We start from the raw sequence: 13,508 nt of genomic DNA on the forward strand, positions 1-13,508 counted from the left end.
TTATTAAAACCATCAAGAAAATATAGTCACATTGCAAATATGATTGCCTTTTCAGAAAATTTTGTGTTGATAATGAAGAACAGTATGTGAGGCTTCTTTTACATACAGAAATCAGAGAAAAAAATATAGTATTTTGTTCCACTAAAGGAAAGGCTTTCTAAAAGAAACTGTCTAACAAGATTTGTAAACTTTTTTAATACGATAATTAGTTTTCTAGAAAGTGAAGGAGACTGATTTAACAAAGATCAGCAAACACAAAAATAACATATATATATGGCTTGGATTTTTCAAAATCTTAATGAAGTATCACTTCAACTTCAAGGGAAATTAATTACAGTGATAGACTGCAAATGCGTATTAAAAGCCTTCACTAAAAAACTGGAAATATTTGAAATAACTTTATGAGAAAACAGTTTCATAGTATGCAAGAGTTAGCCGAAATCACTGAATCTCTCACTAAGAATGATCTTAAGAATTATTCAGATCATTTGTGTTGTTTAAAAGGTGAAATGAAAAATAGATTTTCAGATTTATTTTCTTTTGAAGTGAGGCCATGAATGTTAGATCCAATTGGATGCAATGCTGGGTCTGCTGTTGAAGAAATTCAAGAACTCATTGAATTAAAATGTAACAAAGAATGCAAATATAAATTCGAAAAAAGGTGGAATGGCTGAGTTGTCGAAATCAAAAGCAACTAAACTTTATCCAACAATGTGGTGTGAAATGGCCAAAAGTACTTTGTTTTCCAACGTCTTATATGGTTGAAAGTGGTTTTAGTTCGTTAAATAAAATATTAACAAAGGAAAGAAACAAAATTGCTACATGTTCAAGAGGATTAGAATTAAACTTACTAACATCATTGAAACATTGAACTTTTAACTAAGAAAGATCAGGCTCAGGATCCCATTGAATAAAAAGAGTAAATATAAAAGTATTCTCTTGTTTAAAATTTCATTGGGGGGGGGGATTAGGAAAAAAAATTGTCTAAAAAAGCCCTTTAGGGGGTGATAATTAAAAGGTTGAGAAACACTGCTTTATACAACGGGTTGATCACCTCCTTATCCCTGCTGGCAAAATTCTTCTATATTTTGAAAAAACTCTAGGAGCTGTCCTAGCAGCCAGCCTGCACTGCTCAGAGAATTTTGTCTCTTTCTCCACTACGCTGAGTGATACCAAAGAGTTGGTACATTAATGTGGGCATACTGACATCCATATGTATTACCTTGCATTTGTCAATGTTAAACTTCAATTGCTACATCTCAACCCATCTGCCTAATTTTTCTAGATCTTGTTGCAGTAACATACCTGATTCCTGACAAACCTTGTATCATCTGCAAACTTAGACATTAAGCTTGATAGGCCTTCATCAGTATCATTAATAAATATTGAAAAGAATAAGAATCCCAACACCGAACCCTGGGGGACTCCACTAATAACGTTATTCCACAAAGAGCAGTGTCCATTGATTACCACTCTCTGCCTTCTCCCACTCAACCATCCTTTTTATCCATTATAGCAACTTGCCCTTAATGCCTTAATTTAAAGTTTATTTCCAGAATTTCAGAATGATTTGGTATTTTTGTTTGTTGTTTCATTATTACCTTATATCATTGGTTAATATTCCTGCTGTTTTCCCTTGTTCCTGCTGGCAAAGTTTCTGTATATCATTGACAGAAATCTGTGAGATGTTCTAGTAACCTGTCTACACTGCTCTCGCAGAACTTCATATCAGAGTGTACAGTTGCACCCAGGTCTCTTTCGTTTTCATTGTGTAGAAATTTTCATTAAAACAGTATTCATTTTAACTGGATTTTACTGTTTCTCGTTGTTTATGTTCAACCTCCTGGTAGGAGGCTCCAGTCCATCATCATACATATTTAGACTCCTACCCTATTTTTTAATTGAAGTTGTCTAAGAAGTGCAGATGGGCTTCAGTTTGGCAGAGAACGTAATGAGTGACTTCGCAATTGCACCAGGTATTTTTTTCTCATTTTCTACTACCTTCGGTGTGGTACTGTATACTGAGGGTAGAAAGCAGTGAAATCCAAGATTAGCATATTTGATACATTAGTCTGGGATTACTGTTACCCATATACAGTATCTTACATTTGTCAGTGTTAAACTTCAATTATCCATCTGCAAACTTACACATTAAACCTGATATGCCCTCATCAATATCATTAATAAATATTGGAAACAGTAATGAGCCGAACACTGAATCCTGGGGAAAACATTAGTCGAAGAAGAGTATTAGTCTACTAACATTAGTCCAAAAATAGCAGATCCCAAATGATAGACACTGTTTTCCCACTTAACCATCCTTTTATCCATAGCAGTAACTTGCCACTACTACCACATTGCTCCAATTTGTACTGCAGTCTTTCATGTGGAATAGTATCAAAAGCTTTTCTGAAATCTAGGTATATGATATCAGAATTATTTTTTGTATCCATTTCCTTTGTTATTTTGTCATAGTATCCAGTTGGAGATTGGTCAGACAATATCTACCCTTAACAAATCCATGCTGTGACTGCTCTGGTGAGTATGGGCTTAGCAAACCCAGAATCTTGAGCTGGATATCATCAGCCTTCTCTTTCTTGGTGATTTCTCTCTCTCTCTCTCTCTCTCTCTCTCTCTCTCTCTCTCACACACACACACACACACACACACACACACACACACACACACACACACACACACACACACACACACACACACACACACACACACACACACACACACACACACACAGGGTAACTTAAGAAATTTGTTTGGCTGGTGCAGCATAAGCCTCGGGCTTCCTTGCATCATAATGCTAATAATAATAATAACTATGTTCCTGTCTAGATTGTCCTGCACTATCACCTTTTTAACCAATGGCTCCATTGTTTTCTCTGCGACAGAAGTCAAGCTTGCAGGTCTGTAATTACTCACTTCACCATTTGACCCCCTTTGTGAAATGAAGTAACATTTGCATATCTCCAATACATAGGGACCTACCCCGAATCCAAGGATGCTTGCATTATTTGAAAGGTTTTTATGGAAGGTTATGACTACAGCTTGGATGTAGTGAAGAAATGTGAATGCAGTAATTAACCAATTCAGTTATTCAGAAGTATATTGTGGTTTACTCCTTAACTTATACTAGACCAAAAAGAAATTACTTTTGTTTTGCTTCTACAGGGAGGTAGGTGGAAAAACCTTTCTGTCATGGATTATCATTGTGGATAAACCATTTTGAATCAGAAGCCAAATGACAATTCATGAAGTGCATCACCAAAACTTTCCACAGCAAAAAAGAAGTTTATGAAAGCATCTTTGGCAGAAGTGACTCCCAATATCCAGAAGACAACATTTTGAGAAATTATTTTATTTTTTTTATTTTTTTTTTTTATGAAAGCTGCAACCACAGAAGTTATGAGAACACAGAGATACTTGTTAACATTAGACTTGAATTTCTGTAGATTATAATTTTTTGGAAATACATGTAAAGGAAAGGATAAATTGCAGAAAGCAGGGATAAACGAGAAAGAGGAAATTTTATTTCTGTGAGTTTGGAGTTGGACAGTGAGTGAATGCTGACTGTTTGCAGCACTGACTTGTTCAAAAGAACAGTGCATATCGAATTATCTATAGAGAATCTTGTAATAACTGAGAGTAAAGTGGAGGAGAAATTGTTGAAGATAAATACAAGAAAGGCACCTGGGGTGGATGGGATCTATCCAGTTATATTAAAGGAGGCAGCAAAGGAAGTAAGCAAACCCTTAGCCATAATTATGAGAGCTTCCTTGGACTCAGGGGAAGTACCCATGGGCTGGAGATGTGCAAATGTGACCCCAATTCACAAAGGAGGATCAAAGGGCGACACAAGTAATTATAGACCTGTTAGTTTAAGTTCTGTTCCTGGAAAATTAATGGAGGCACTGGTTAAAGAAGCACTGCAGGATCATCTAGACAAGACTTCAGTTATAGCTCAGACACAGCATGGTTTTGTTAAGGGTAAGTCTTGCCTGACCAATTTGATTGGATACTATGATGCAGTCACAAAAGAACTGGATGCAGGGAATAACTTTGATATTATATACTTGGATCTTAGAAAGGCTTTTGATACTGTTGCACATGAAAGACTGCTGCACAAATTGGAGCAGTGTGGCATTGGAGGCAAATTGCTGCTATGGATAAAGGGGTGGTTGAGGGGGAGAAGACAGAGAGTGGTAATCAATGGACACTGCTCATCGTGGACTAATGTTATTAGTGGAGTCCCTCAGGGCTCAGTGTTGGGTCCATTATTGTTTTCTGTATTTATAAATGATATTGATGATGGTATATCAAGCTTAATGTCCAAGTTTGCAGACGATACAAAGGTTGGCAGGGTTGTCAAGGACACTACTGACACTATGCTGCTGCAACAGGATCTGGAAAGGTTGAGCAGATGGGCTGAGAGGTGGCAAATGAAGTTTAACATTGACAAATGTAAAGTACTACACGAGGGAAACAGCAACCCCAGAGCAACGTATCAACTCTGTGGTACTACACTGACAGTGGTAGAGAATGAAAGGGACTTGGGGGTAGTTGTGGAGGCAGATATGAAGTTCTCTGAGCAGTGCAGACGGGCTGCAAGAGTAGCTCATGGAGTATTGTCAATGATATACAGGAATTTTTCCAGCAGGGATAAGGAGGTGATTATTCCCTTGTATAAGGCAATGGTCAGGCCACACCTAGAGTACTGTATACAGGTCTGGAGGCCTCATTTCAAGAAGGATGTAGAGCTGCTGGAACGAGTACAGAGAAGGGCAACAAGATTAGTGAATGGAACAAAGGGGTGCTCTTACGAAGAAAGGCTTAAGTTTTGCAAATTACGGTGTCTGGAGACTAGGCACCAGCGAGGTGATCTGATAGAGGTGTATAAAGCCTTGAATGGGTTTAGCATGCTCAATGCTGATGGGATTCTTCCTCTAGCTCAGAATAATCACCTGAGAGGGCATAAATTCAAATTGAGGAAAGACAGATATAGGATAGATGTGCGGAAATTTGCCTTTAGCCAGCAGGTGGTTGGTTGGTGGAACAGACTTCCATCCCTTGTGGTGGAGGTTGATAGCCTAAATAAGTTTAAGGCTCAGCTGGACAGGTATTTTGAACGAAGAGAGGGGTGAAGTGGAAGTGGGTTTTTTTTTTTTTTTTTGGCTGATGCTGCATAAGCTTGCTTTCTTGCATCAAATGCCTCTACTAATGCTAATGCTAATGCTAAAGAAAATCAAAGAAACAAAAGCTTGACGCATTTCAGATCAGTTTTTAAAATGAGAGGCGAGTGTTTAGTGGACATTTTACAACACTGCCCTTTTTAATAGTGTTTGCACCATTGTTGTAATGTTTGTAATTGTTGTTGTAATTTTGGCAGAATTCACAAATTCTGCCAAAATAAAATAATTTAATTTTATTTTGTGATTTTTATGAAACCTGATTTAGTGGAAGTCATTTTTGAAATCAGCATTAGAAAATGATTCAGAAACACCTGTTTCTGAGAAAACACCATTGAATTAATTTTTTTTCAAAATGCAGTGTAATGTACAGTAATACCCCGAAGTTACGCGATAGGTGGGTCCGACGAAAATCGCTTAAGTCGAATTCGCGTAAGTCGGGGTACAACTTTGCATATAAATACATATAAATTTTGTTTAATTGGGACCAAGAACTAACAAAAACACATATTAAAAGAAAAATATTTAATAAAATTGCAGTTATTTATACATATTAATACAAATTATGTATTAAAAAAATAAATGAGTTACGTAAAAAAGTTATTTCGATGTCAATGGCTTCATAAAATCTAACAAATTCGTCTGACGACACAGCGCCTTCTTTTTTTCACGCAGAATTTCTTCATAGCAAGCTAATAATTTTTTATTCCTTGCTTTGTAGCTATAATGCGTTCTTCGTTGGAGTCTGTTTTCTAAAATTTTAAGCCCTTTTCAATTGAGCTGAGACCTTCTGTCAAGCTTGCAATTGCCATGTGCTTTTCTGGTGGAACTGGGTCTGATGTCGGATAATTCAATGACGTTTTGCTCACGCATCTCTATGAGCTCATTCATTGTTTAAAAGAAAAATATTTAATAAAATTGCAGTTATTTATACAGTTGGTTATACAATTGCAGTTGGATTCACTATGTGAATCCAACAGCTCGTTGACATCATCACCATTGACTTCCAAATCTAATTGCCTGGCAAGATTAACAACTTCTATCATATGAGTGACATGATCAGTTTCTGGCATTGTTTTCGTCTCGTTTTTGAAAAAAAAAATGGACAAAGTTTCTTCCAGACACCATTCAATGTTTTTTGTGAATTTCATCCCAAGATTCTTCAATGATTCTTATGGCATCTAAAACATTGAATTGTTTCCAAAAGTCTTTAACAGATATCTCACTATTTTGTCTCATAGCTTCATTCAGACGTGCAAGCAAATGCCTCGTTTAGTAGACCTTGAATGTTTTGATGACTCCCTGGTCCATCGGTTGAAGCAAGCTGGTTGTGTTTGGAGGCAAAAATACAACTTTCACACGTTGGTCGAAATTAATTAGGGTGGCAGGAGGATGACCGGGTGCATTGTTAATAAGAAGGATCAATTTAAATGGAATCTGTTTAGACTTGCAATAACGTTTGACTTCGGGTATGAAGTGGTGACCAAACCAGTCCTCAAAAACGGAAGCTGTCACCCAAGCTTTATGATTTGACTTCCAAATCACTGGTAAGCTAATTTTAGATATATTTTTTAAAACTCTTGGGTTTTCAAAGCGATAAATTAAGAGAGGTTTTAACTTGCAGTCACCAGCTGCATTCCCGCCGACCATCATTGTCAATCGGTCTTCGGAAACCTTAAAGCCTGGAAAGTTTTTTTATTCGTGAAAACGATGTAATTTCTGACAAAAGTTGAGCACGAATTCGAACGCACACATATAAATGTGACAGTTGGAATGCAAATTCTTGTATATGTGTGCAGCTCATGCGGCAGCAAAGTTGAATTTTGTTCATCTTTTGCTCTCACTCTCCACCATTGCACCGTATATCGATAGCATATGAAAAACGACCTTGAAGATAGTGGGCGACAGTGTTGCCAAACGAAAAAATCAAGAACCGCGTAACTGAGTTCACGTAAGTCGGGGTATTACTGTAATTGTTTTAGAATTATTGCAAGCTTTTGTGTGGGCTGAAATATAGCAGAGGATTTTGATACAAGTCTGTAGCATTATGCTACAATCTTATCCTGAACAGCCTTGGCACATTTATTGGAAAATCAATTTTTAGTTTATCTAGATCGTATGTATAGCTTAGCTTAATTTTTAGTTTATTTAAAGAACAAGGTAGAATGAGAAATAAGGATTTCATCCCTACAGCAATAATTTCACTGACACTATATGAGCAAACATTGAGATCAGAAGATTTAAAACAAGTAATGCAAGCAATGAAAATAAGAGTAGAAATTTCTTGGATCATCCCACTTTCCATTCCTGTAATGTTGTTCAATATTAGGCTTAAAATGGCCATGAGGGAGAAGCTTCATTGGAGAAAAGCCCTTCACCAAGTTGTGAACTGAGATGCTTAGAGGACCACTCACCTCTACTTTAAGGGTTTTTCATGAGAAACAGCTCAAGAGTGTTGGTGTATAGTTAGGACTGTCTGGTATTCTGGTAGGTAAATAAACAATCTGTGCCAAGTCATTCATAGTTGCAAAGGCCTTGGCATCTTTACTGGCTCGGTCAGTATGACTAGAAAACTGAAGCCAGCTGGAGTTGTTAATGTTAAAATTACCAAGGAAAACTACCTTAATGTGTCGAAGAGTCCCAAGTGATTAGTGTAGTTGGGAGAATGATAGAGGCAACAGATGAATTTGACAGAATGGGGTAGAGCAATTTTAATTCTGAGAAGTGCAAAAAAGCAGAGATTCCAAATTAGTAAGTCTTTGACAAGGAATATCAGAGCAGACATAATACATAGGTAATGTCTTTAAAGTGAAAGGAATTGTACAGCAAATAAATAGGATAACTAAGATGAACTGTGATGGAAACTGATAATTGGGATTTTGTCAGAAAAAGTAAGTAGCTAATTAACAATTAGCAGATTAAGCAATTTATTTGAGTAAGTTTGTGCATTCCCTTTTCTTTTGTTTTTGATGAAGTTTGTTTTAGGTTTTTAGTAATGATAACTCTTTAAAAAACACTGCTGATTTTATATGGAAATTAGGCATTATGACAGTCAAAAATAATGGATTCTCTATCCAGTTTTTAGATGGATTGATGTCAAAGTTGAATATCTGTGTGCCAAATGGAAAACATGGAAACATCCTAAGAAAAACAAATGCAGTAAAACATATGTGATATTTTAGTTTTACAATGCCTATTTTATTATTTAACAGAATAAAAAAAGAGAAATATTCATAAATGCTTATTGATTTATGAATAATAAGATGTGAATATTTCACATCTTATTATTCATAAATAAGATGTGAAATAAGATGTGAAATAAGATTCACATCTAATAAGATGTGAATATTTCACATCTTATTAGAATATTATTTCTCTTCAGTTTTCTATGTTTCCAATAACATAACAAACATTAACAAAAACTAATGAATTAAGGAATTTTTTTAAGGAAGTTTATGATTACCATCTTGTTTTGTTCTTAATGAAATTTGTTTTAAATAATCATTTTCATCTTCATAACAGTTAAATAATTTCTACAGTAGTAAAAAAAGTAGCTTTGTTGAAGTTTGGTGAAACTTGCCTTTGTCAAAATTAACTACTTTTTGCTGCTTTTCAGGTTGTGGGAAGAGCAATAGGGCAAGCCAATCCTACCCTTCAGACAAGTACTCAGCCTGTTCAGAATTCATCACCAGTTGTAACAACTGCTATTACTGACCTTGGTACAAGCACATATTCTCTGTTTAATTCACCTTGGCCATCTGGACTCACTATGGCAAGACCAAACAAAGATGGTAAGTGACAGAATATTTTATGGGAAAAAATGCATATGACAACTTACATTTGCATTCCATACATTTAATTATCTGTTGATGACAGTTTCAAAAGGTTTCTAATTTTTTGGCCAATGAGTCGTATAATACTTATTTGTTTATATATATATATATAACTAAAAGTAAATTTAAAATAAAAACTAATGCAGGTAGCATGGCATATTTTTTTTAATTTCTTTTACTGCTGTTTTCAACTATTTTCTTTCACTACCTTTTTTCAACTATATTTCATTATTCAGATGTATGTATGTCACATGGTAGTAGTGGGTTTGATTTGCTAATGCTGCACCCATACCGCCATTCTATAGTTCTTTATCTGTCTGTATAATCTGACCTTGGTGTGGCTTTGCTCTGGAGTGTTGGTCTGTTCTATATTTTTATTTTTCGCTGCATAAGCACTATTCAAATCTTATTCTAACCATTATTCAAATCTTCTGCATTGGCGGTTCGATCTGGGGATTTGGTGGACTCATCCATCGATCGGTTCGCCATTGTGGCCATTTGTCTAACGATTGAAATGCAGCGATTCCCTGACCATTATTGGCTTTGTGGTCCTCTGTCAATATGGAGCATAATGGTCAGTCTATTTTTATTAATTTGGTTTTATTTTATTGCAGTTAGTTTACGACTTTTGTCATATTTCACTCTATTTGGACATAAAACTACCCTACTAGGAGGGGGCCGTTAAATTTTAATGTAAATTATTGATTTTTATGATTATTAATTGGATTTTCTAAATTATTCTGGAGAGTTTCTACTACAATTTTTAGCCCTGTTGATTTAATATTTTGTTTAATTTATTATTTTGGCTATACAGTTTTGCCATGCTACTGGCATTAGTTTTTATTTTAAATTTACTTTTAGTTATATTTTAAGCATCATGTAGAGGAAAATGTATTTTGCTGCCTCTGATTGTTTTATTTCTTTTAATTTCTTTCACTACCTTTTTTCAACTATATTTCATTATTCAAATATATATATATATATATACAGGGTGTTTCAGTTAAACGTTTCAGAACTTCTAAGAGGGGTAGGGTACATCCTGACAACTCCAAATCATATAGCAATGTGGGGTCGGAAATGCTTTCCTGAAGCGGTGTTGTACACAGAAGCACCATAAAAAGAAAAGAGACCGTAAGTGAGAAATCGTTTTAATAATACATGAAAAGAAGCAAAAGGTACATGGATTAAAGTAAGTGTTCGAAGTTTCTTCAACCTCGTATTGCTTTCGCACAGTGGTACCTTGGAAAATGTGCTACAAATCTCCTTTTTCCTGCTGAAGTGTTGTTTTCCGATGAGGCATCCTTCACAAGGGAAGGAATTTTCAACATGCATAACGACCATATCTGGGCGGTCGAGAACCCGCATGCAATACGACGTCGTGCAGCACAGATTCGATTTTCGGTCAATGTATGGGCCGGTATTATGGGAGATCACCTCATCGGACCTTACCTGTTACCGTGTCATCTAACCGGACCTATCTACTTGATCTTTCTGCAGCAAGTATTGCCACAACTTTTGAGAGATGAACAGATTTCTGCATCGACGCAACAGACAATGTGGTTCCAACACGATGGAGCCCCTGCCCATTATAGCGGAGATGTTCGTAACTACCTGGATGTCACATTTGGTCAACAGTGGATCAGACGTGGTGGTCCCGTGCGTTGGCCTGCTCGGTCACCCGACCTATCATGTCTTGATTTTTATTTCTGGGGTCATATGAAATCGCTAGTTTATGACACCCCTGTTGACAATGCTGAGGAGCTGGTTGCAAGAATCGCAGTAGCTGCCGAAGAAATTCGAAATTCGCCTGGAGTATTCCAGAATGTTCGGATGTCCATGCGTCGGAGATGTGAGGTGTGCATTGTAGCCCGTGGAAGAAACTTCGAACACTTACTTTAATCCATGTACCTTTTGCTTCTTTTCATGTATTATTAAAACGATTTCTCACTTACGGTTTCTTTTCTTTTTATGGTGCTTCTGTGTACAACACCGCTTCAGGAAAGCATTTCCGACCCCACATTGCTATATGATTTCGAGTTGTCAGGATGTACCCTACCCCTCTTAGAAGTTCTGAAACGTTTAACTGAAACACCCTGTATATATATAAAGTTAATCTGATGACTGTTTCATCTCAGTGATGATATTGTAACTTCGTACCAGGATATCTCTATCCAGTTCAAGGGTGGACATCTTGAACCATAAATGAGGTTCCACATCTTGTGAGTTTCTTTTCTTACTCTTAATTTCTACTAACTTTTAAAATCTGAACTCACAATTATAGGCCATCAGAAATGGCAGTAAGCATTTGATGGCCGTGTCAGATAGTTGTGGACCCAGAAATTCTGGAAAAAATTTCTCACTGAAGACTACTTTGTTCTGTCAAATGCTAAGTTGAAAACCATATCACGTTAATCGGCTGGAAGGCTGAATGTTTCAACTTTTGCACTTGAGTGACAGTAGCAGGTGGATTGTTGATTCACTTTTTGGTTGCCTCCAACTCTGGAAAGTGTTTCTTCATGATCTTTTGCAACATTTGGATGTGTTTTTTTAATATATCCCCTATGCATTATGGTTTCTTTCTCCAACAAGTGAATAAAATAGAAAATCGTCATATTGGGAAAGAGCCAAACCCTTGGCGACCAAACCATTTTAATCACAGTTCAGTATTCTGAAGAAAACCTGATATGTTATCCCATCCATTAAAACAGTGCTTCCTCTGTAGTCCACAAGACTAGACAGTAAAACAGTTTTTTTTATTGTCTGTCTGTTTGTCTGTCTATAGACAACAATCCCACCAATAGTGATGGGAGATACAAGTGTACCAATAACAACCTAACACATACTACTTATACGTATGTTAAGTATGAATATATATTGTTGTATTTAAAAAATAGTTAATATATTTATATGTATAGGTTACATTTTTCTGTAGTTTTTTTGTTTTGCACCTTAGAGTGGTCCCTATATGAAAAAAAGTTGGGAAACACTTTAAAAATCATGGCATTTCAGCCCTGAAGTGGCAGGTTCAGACTATTCAAAATAGTTAATATATCATTGAGAAATACCATTTGAGCAAGTAACTTTTGAAATTGTGGAAAAGATCATTAGTGTCATGAAGAAATAATTTTTATCTTGTCCCTCAATTCAAAAGCTCATTTAAACAGTTTCCCCCTCAACAGCCTGCACAGAAGCAGTCCTGTACTTGCCACCTTTGCACAGCATGCATGATTTGATTATATCCACAATTTTCAGTACTTGCTTCAACGCTGAATCAACGTCGGGATATATTTTTTTTGACTCCCAGCTGTGCTCTCTGAGCTGACACACCAGCATTGTGTCAACTTGCATCCAAGTACAACCTCTTTTACATGCATGGCAATGTCCTTCCTTACTGCACACTTAGCTGGTGCTCCATCATTGTTGATCCAATCTACCCTTTCCAGTCCACATCGTGGCTCACAAAATAATTAACTAAATGGAAAATCTCTTCTCTTGTAGTATGGAATTTCTGTGATAAGCAGTACAAAATATCATTGAGCACTTCTCCCTCACTTCATATATGCCAAGAGGTGATTTGAGTGAATGAAACCACTCTGCACAAATAGTTTTGTCCAAATATAAAGATAAATATTGACTAGCATTTGAAGGGTCACAAACAACCCTTCAATGTATGTGGTTGAGCTGATGATGTCTTCTCCGCTGGAATCTTTCTCTCATGGCTGTTCTCAGATCCCATGTTATTTGGCATTACAAGAATATGAAATGGGATGGTGTGGAAGAGTTTTATTCTTCTTTTCCTCGGTTTTTCCCTCCTTTTCCTCTTTTCCTCCTTTGTTCCACACTTCATCTTAAAATCTCGTCCTTTATATATGAACCTTGGTTTTGCAATAAATGTGCCCAAGGCTGTTCAAGATGAGAAAGTTGAATGTTGCAGTTGGCTTGCATCCAAACCTCTACTTTCATTTTTCTGCATACCTTCGCTACAATTGTAAATCAGTTATTAATCAATCCAAACAAGATTTTGAACCAACTGGCAGTAAAAAAAATTTTTTTTTGTTGAAATAGTAGTCAAGCATTCTGGTCTCTTGCCAAAGTTGTTAGCTGCAACTTTTGTCCATATAACTTCCATCTCTTAAAATCTGACGGTCCTTTTGTCTCCTCGGCTGAAGATAAAGCTGACTTACTACATCCCACTTTTCTTGTAACTCTTGTATTAACAATAACACCTCCTACCACTTCCAGTACACTCCACTCGGTGCCTCCTGTGGTCCTCTATCAAAAGGACATCAGAATGATTTTGAATGATCTTGGTGGCAAGAAAGCTAAGGCTCTTGTGATATTTCTTTTCTTGTTCTCAAAACCTGTGCTGCTGAGCTTGCTCTGCAGCACAGGTTTTGAGAGAAGGTAAAAACAACAGTTGTTTTTACCTTCTGCTTGAAAATTTGCTCATATCCAGCCACTTCCCAAAAAAAGGGTG

General features: G+C 36.4%; 1 protein-coding gene across 2 annotated transcripts in view; it reads left to right on the forward strand.

Annotated features, from left to right (window-relative positions):
* LOC150089566 (uncharacterized) overlaps positions 1–13,508 on the forward strand; it is a 405,025-nt gene that overhangs the window by 309,833 nt on the left and 81,684 nt on the right. For both annotated transcript variants that reach the window (XM_090389542.1, XM_090389543.1), the window contains one exon: positions 8,815–8,989. In XM_090389542.1, coding sequence (XP_090245668.1) covers positions 8,815–8,989 — 175 coding nt within the window. The remainder of the gene's footprint in view (positions 1–8,814; positions 8,990–13,508) is intronic.

The sequence above is a fragment of the Mastigoproctus giganteus genome, chromosome 2 (genome assembly GCF_048544385.1).
Source record: "Mastigoproctus giganteus isolate SK-2022 chromosome 2, ASM4854438v1, whole genome shotgun sequence".
In the NCBI taxonomy this organism is placed as follows: Eukaryota; Metazoa; Arthropoda; class Arachnida; order Uropygi; family Thelyphonidae; genus Mastigoproctus; species Mastigoproctus giganteus.